The following is a 6,616-nucleotide window of genomic DNA, read 5'->3' as shown; positions in this document are numbered from 1 at the left end:
GTAAAATTTCTCCGTAAGTTATAGGGAGTAAAGTACGTAAATGTTTTCCATATACAGTGCGGAAATTTTTAAGTTTTACGTAAATGTCTGCAGGACCGGGGGTTTTAGTACATAGGGCGTATTACGTACGAAGTTTTAGAAGTGCTGAACAGTTTCGCCACATCGTAATGAATACAAAATAATTATTTTTAGCACTGTACAGCAGTTACTTTCCGTAAGCGAAGCGAAAGAATGGCTACATGACGGTAGTGGCTGTGGGGGTATTCCTGGCTTTGTGAAAACAAGTCTAGCGATACATGCTATACTAAAGAAAAGTTCATACCTTCGAGAGTGCTAAAAAAAGGATGAACGAATTAAAAAAGACACCTGTTTTCGAGAAAACTCCGGGCGAATTCGACAAAAATGTATTGTGCCTATTGAAAATGCTGCTGTGCCCCGTAAATGTCATCACGTGACCGTATCGAGCCCGTAACCGTAAAATGTATTGCGTTTCCAATCCATTATGTATTTAGTATCTATGTTAACAGGAACGCAGCATAAGGAATGCAGCCTTATAGGTCAACGCTCGCCACCAATAATATAGTGCACTACTGATGCTTCCTTCCTGTTACTAACCTCGCTGATTGGAGACTACCAGATCGTGAACAAGGCGGTAATGAACAAAGAGGACCTTAACAAGAGGAACAAAGGCGGTTGGACCCCGCTTATGTACGCCGCCTATGTAGGACGGGATACTATCGTAACGTTACTACTGGATGGCGGAGCGAACACTAATTGTGTTTCAACAAAGAAGCTCAGCCCGTTGATGGTATCAGAGGGGTCGGGTATAGAGTCCGTGTGTTACTTCTTGTTACAAGTGAGTCCACCACCTGTGTGTATTGTGCTGTAGCCACACGTGACTACTGTGTAGCATAGCGCCAATATTGACGCACGTGATGTGGATGGTTGTACAGCATTGTTACATGCTATAAGACAAGGACAACAATCAAGTGTTAACTTGTTACTGGACCATGGAGCAAACTGAAATAGGGTGAGGAAGCCATATTACTGTGATGTGACAATTTCCTACCACCACCACCAACAATGATCAGGTGACCCCTCTCATACAGGCCGCAATGGATGGACATGAGATTATCGTGGAATTGTTGATAGCTTATGTGAGCCTGTAACTGTTACCCCCCCCCTGTGTGTGTAACTGTGACCTCTGTGTATGGGATGGAATATGTAATGTAACCTCTCCAGTGGCGTAGCCAGGATTTTCTGGAAGGGGGTTTGGTTTTGAAGTGCAGAAATGTCTTTAGGGGAAAGCCTGGGTACTTCCCCTGAACCACATTTGAACGAAAACGATGCATACACAAAATATTCCCTTGGGCAATAACATTAAAAGGTGCTGTTTGTGCATCTAACTAGCTAAACCTACACACTGCTGTTTATGTAGCTCATAGAAACTATAAACCTATTGTAATACTGACTGACGTTATTTTATTCTGACAGCCAGTTTCACTGAACTTCTTCGCAGACTAAACATATCCTAAATGTAACACTGATCCCTTGGCAACACATACATGTATACTTGTTTGCAACTACCACAATAAAAATTACACACATCAGGATACCCAATGTTTGTTACTTGTTCTTGTTACCATGACAAGGAGCAGAGATCCATCACAAGACATCACATGGGATGATGGCACAAAACATGGCAATGAGGAACAGGCACATGGTGATTGCTAGCATGTTGGATAATGCTAGGTTCTGGCAGAACTTCGGAGGATGTGAGTGTCTGTGTGTGTGTTTTTTTAACATTTCTGTAATTCACATTTTCACATGTACTGGTCCCCACACTGTGTTATATCCCATTGTATCCTCAGCTAGTTTCAATGATAGTGACAGTAGCAGTGAAGCAAGTGATGATTTGATGAGTGGTCCGGATGCAGTAGCTAAGATGACCAACGCTGGAGCTAGTGGATCATTCTCAATGGATTACTACAGGTATATGGAGAGCAAGAAGAACCATCACAGCTTCGGAGGTCAGTAAGATACAACACTCTGTTGTTTACTTATCAAACACTTTAATATTTGACCTGTACGTGTAATAAGTATGTCACCCTTACCCCCCTCCCCCCAGAACAAAGTGTGACCCAGTGACCATTAGTAAGATCTGCTGTGAGTATTATTAGGCAGTGTAGTCTGTTTGATCATGTGATCTATTAGTTCTCAGCTCCTGAACAAGACAACCCTCTCTTCTATGAGCCAAATATGGAGAAACTAGGTAAGTACTACTATAATTAGTAACAGTAATAGCCACACCTCTTTCTCTTCAGATGAAGAGAAAGAGGTGTGGCTACTGATTTCCATTATGTTATCTTGAGCACAGTAGGGATATAACACTTCTTATTGTTTACTGTTATTTAATATTGTGCACTACTCCAGCTTGTTTCAGTACTTTTTATTGATGTGTTATGGTCCCTACTCTAGTTGAAAATCCCAACTTGTTTGTTGACTTTTTTTGCAAACAATTATTATGACTGGTGAACCCATGCATACCGCATCTGAAATGGCACCACGTGCACCAGCTATATCAATTATCGTCTCCATTACACTAGCTATGTTCAACCTGTTACACAGCATTTTGTATTAAGAACTGTTCAACAAGCATCTCTGCAATCCTTGCATGCCGAAAGAAATGGTGCCGCATGTCCCAGTTATGTCGATTATCATCCGGATGAAAAGTAAAGTGTCCACTATGCTTCATTGTCAGCTATGTTCAACCTATTACACAGCAGTATGAATCTAGAATTGTTCAAAAGCACCTCTGCTAACAAAATAGCCACTATGAAAAATACAGACGATTTCTGTTACAAAGAGAAGCCATCAGTTACTTAGTCAGTCAGTAGAAAATTCCGTTAAATAATATTTTTTAAATTCCATAACAACTTGTTGAAAGCGTTTCGGGTTGATCTTAAAGCTTGTTTGGGCTTAGTTTTACCTAATCAATAATGCCTCATCGTTGTCAGGGGAAATTGAGGTTGTTTTTGGGTGATGTTATTTCATGGGCCACGCCTACTCCTTGAGGTCCCTACTATACAGTACTATCATACTGTATGATATTTAGATACGGTGCCATTAAAATTACCAATCATATTACACTGACAAGTTAAACCAATACACAATGTATTGGGGGGAAACCATAAAAGTGTTCAATGGTATACATTAATATACTGGCTGGAACTTTGCATCTGAATAGACAAGCAAGGTATGATGATATCCAAAAGCTGATCAAGGGAGGTGACCATCCAGGTCATTAGCTTGTTATGTTGAGGGTTATGGTATATGAAGCCATAGATGTGTAATATTATTTCTATTGGGTTGTGCCTGTACTTTTTGACACTGAAATATTGGCTTTGTTAGAAGTTTTATTTCATTTTCTAGGCCCGGGGGCACGTATAATCACCAATGGGACAACCTACCAATAAGGCAGTACATGACCAGTACAGTGTGTGCTGGCATATAAATGTAATTATAATCAAATGTTTAAGCTTTATTGGGTAACCAAGACAACAGTCATGTGCACTCTAATATAACTATATGTGACCGGATTTGCGAAAAGGTACCATTTTCACACACAAAATTTGACCCATTTTTTGAACTTTAAAGCTTCATAACTTTTTAATCGTGCCAAATATTTGCTTGAAATTTTCAAGGAATGTAGCTACAGTATCTGGCTACATTGTGCATACCTGACATTGTGATACTACGAGCAAGTTAATCAGTATGACGAGTCAAGTGTTACATCATTTTGTTTGCTGGTATGTCAAATGTGTGGAAAAGGTACCTTTTCGCAAATCCGGTCACATATACATATATAGCCGGCCCTCAGAATTCATACTGTCCAACAAATGCTTAATTAAGTCTAGGATGTTAATTATGTATCTGTACACAATTTGTGTCCTCCTCATGTGATACCAGTTCAGGGGCGGATCCAGGGGGGGGGGCTTTGGGGGCTGAAGCCCCCCCCCCCCTTCATATTTAGGCTTTACTTGATCAATATGCTGAGTATTATAATGAAATTTTGTCTTAGCATAATTATATGATCACTAATAATACAAATACTCATAAAACCACCTTATAAATATCTTTCCAAGGTATTATCAGTGGATTTATGCTAAAGTTTATGTAACAAGGACCCGGATCAGCATTGGAGGTGTACAAGATCGAGATACTCTAATAGAGCAGTCAGCTAACTACTCTAATAGAACATTCACTGGAAACATGTAGTTGGTTCTGCTATGGAATTTTTCCAAATCTGCCTGCACCTATACATATATACAATGAAGTGCATTGGTATGTTTAAAGGGCTTCATTCATCCACTTGTGTAGTTAATATATATGGCAATACTTAATTCAGGTACACAATTTTCATTGAAAATGCTCTCAGATTCAATCTTGTATTGTTCAAATTTCAAAATTTTCCACATTCAACATTATATTATTCTAACATGCACGTATTCGGTGTTGTGCAATTGTGAGAGGGGTGCATCGTGTACTTGGTTGTCTGTACCTACCCAAACATTTTGATTAGCAAAATGCTTTAGAAAGCCATACCTATAATCTAAAGGCAGTATATGAAATATCTAGCTACAGGCAGAAAATATTATGAATTTTATGTGGAAATGTTTCCAAATTGCAGTATTTTAGCATCTATTTTTCAAAAATTTCCTGGGGGGGCATGCCCCCAGACCCCCCTAGTTCCAGCATGCTTCGCATGCTGGGAAATGTGCTTTGCACACCTCTACCCAACAGATTAGTACCTTGAGTTAGCCCCCCCCCTTTTATAAATCCTAGATCCGCCCCTGCAGTTGTTTAAATGAGGATGATGGATTATGACATGGCTGGAGTTGCCAAGGGCAGACCACAGTAATATCTGGGACAAAAGAAGCCGAATATTTCCACTATGTGTCACACACAACCGTTATCTGACTCATCCGCTGAGGTACATTCTAAGTATGAGATCAGAGGAGGGTGGACACGATATAAGCGCTACTGAAAACTATTACCGTTAATCGAATGTTTCAAATACCAAGACTAAAATGGAGTGATTAAAACTGTTTAGCAACAGCCGCACTAATTTATGTTGTGCTTCTTGTGACAAACGGAAGAAAATGAGTATGAAGGTGTCTTATTTCCTGCTTGATTCTCCATGAGGACACGCTAGCGGCGTCCGCTTTCCTTTCTTTAATTCCATGGGAGCAAGCATAGGAGGCTTATTGTATATCATGATACCTTCTTTGACGATTTTTGGGCTCGAATACAACTTATAAGGTGTCTCTAGAGTGCAACGCATTGATTCCACTGACAAACTTACTGCACACGTGATCCTCTATAAATTCAAGAGCGATTTACATGCCGGGAAGAGTGGGGCAGACCAGCTAAATATACTAAACGTCAAGCACACTTTCGAATGGTGCTTATTTAAACTTCGCTGAAGGCTTGGTTATACTTTTAATACAAATGTATGTGCGCATGTCCACCCTCCTTTGGTATGAAGTGGGCCAATAATTATATCAAAAAATAGTCACGTGGTGTCTTGGATATACTGCAAGATGAAATAAAATGTGTAGCAGATCTCTATGAAAGGTGGCAGTGCCTTCAAAGCAATACTAATGGATATGGCATATCACAGTAGTTAATAACAACAATATTGCAACATCGATACTTTCAAATATCACGATATATCACTAAAATGATAATATCACTCAGCCCTAATATGTACGTATGTGAAACACCAATAGTGTGATAAATCACAAACCAACTAGCTGTGTATGGATTGTGAGGTATCTTGTAAAAAAAATTAGTTGGAATTCTGTAACTTTTCTGTATTAACTTCAACATCACAGTAGAGTTCCTTATTGTATTTAGTTGTATGGTTACTAAGTGGTTATGATGTGACTCAGTGATTCAGTTAGTAATCACTAGGAGCTCAGCTATTAAAGAGACGTGCTCACGAAACATCACCTACCATATATCAACTGTTACATTCCTTCCATCCTTTAGGAACAAGAAGTTGACCTGTCAACGTTACTTACTTTAGATGAAGAGGATTTGAAGTGTGTTGGAGTGAAGTAACTGTGTTACTATTAATAGATGGAATGTTATATTAATACCTTATTAGGCCAGTTGGTCCAAGGAAACGTCTAGTACAAGCATACAATAAGTCACTGATGATTCTCCCTCCTCAATACTTGATAAACAGGATAAACCAGTTGTGACAAGTACTGGGGTGGTCAATGACAGAAGGGAAAAAAAGAGGAGATCAACCAGTAAGTCTGTTTTGTGTTATAGTATAACAACTTGGGAAGATGACAAAAATTATGACACCTTCTATACACTCCTACTCACGGAGAGTTCAAAAATATTTGTTTCATTTCTGTAGCATGTGTCATGTGTTTGTTAAAACAAGTGTAATCTTCACACCTTACCAACAAGATCAACTTGTAGCAAAAATACACTTGTCTTTTAAACTTCTTTTCTCACGTATCAACTCAACATGAATAGACTATAGTGTGTACTATGTACTGATCCATCCTGTTGTGCCTGTCTGTATGTGTTGATGTGT

General features: G+C 39.2%; 1 protein-coding gene across 10 annotated transcripts; it reads left to right on the top strand.

Annotated features, from left to right (window-relative positions):
- The first annotated feature begins 1,080 nt into the window (after positions 1 to 1,080).
- LOC136266209 (uncharacterized) lies at positions 1,081 to 6,308 on the top strand. Of its 10 annotated transcripts, none has more exons than XR_010705961.1 (7): positions 1,081 to 1,157; positions 1,653 to 1,775; positions 1,876 to 2,030; positions 2,129 to 2,166; positions 2,215 to 2,272; positions 6,055 to 6,122; positions 6,173 to 6,308. XR_010705961.1 is itself a non-coding variant. In XM_066061211.1 (7 exons), the coding sequence occupies exons 2-5, from the start codon at positions 1,685 to 1,687 to the stop codon at positions 2,226 to 2,228; spliced, it is 306 nt and encodes a 101-aa protein (XP_065917283.1). In that variant the 5' UTR covers positions 1,081 to 1,157; positions 1,659 to 1,684; the 3' UTR covers positions 2,229 to 2,272; positions 6,055 to 6,122; positions 6,173 to 6,308. The 10 variants fall into 10 exon arrangements, 9 of the variants coding, with proteins under 9 accessions (XP_065917283.1, XP_065917282.1, XP_065917288.1 ...); XM_066061211.1 differs by having other exon boundaries at positions 1,659 to 1,775; positions 1,872 to 2,034; XM_066061210.1 differs by having other exon boundaries at positions 1,872 to 2,034.
- Positions 6,309 to 6,616: the final 308 nt, after the last annotated feature.

The sequence above is a fragment of the Dysidea avara genome, chromosome 9 (assembly GCF_963678975.1).
Source record: "Dysidea avara chromosome 9, odDysAvar1.4, whole genome shotgun sequence".
NCBI lineage: Eukaryota > Metazoa > Porifera > Demospongiae > Dictyoceratida > Dysideidae > Dysidea > Dysidea avara.
The sequence above is the reverse complement of the archived record's forward strand: the minus strand, read 5'-3'. Positions and strand labels throughout refer to the sequence as shown.

Coding starts and splice junctions, on each gene's coding strand:
- LOC136266209 (XM_066061211.1), top strand. CDS start 1,685: ATGATGGCACAAAACATGGCAATGAGGAACAGGCACATGGTGATTGCT. Junction 1,776..1,871: donor CTGGCAGAACTTCGGAGGAT/GTGAGTGTCTGT, acceptor TTGTATCCTCAG/CTAGTTTCAATGATAGTGAC. Junction 2,035..2,128: donor CATCACAGCTTCGGAGGTCA/GTAAGATACAAC, acceptor CCCTCCCCCCAG/AACAAAGTGTGACCCAGTGA.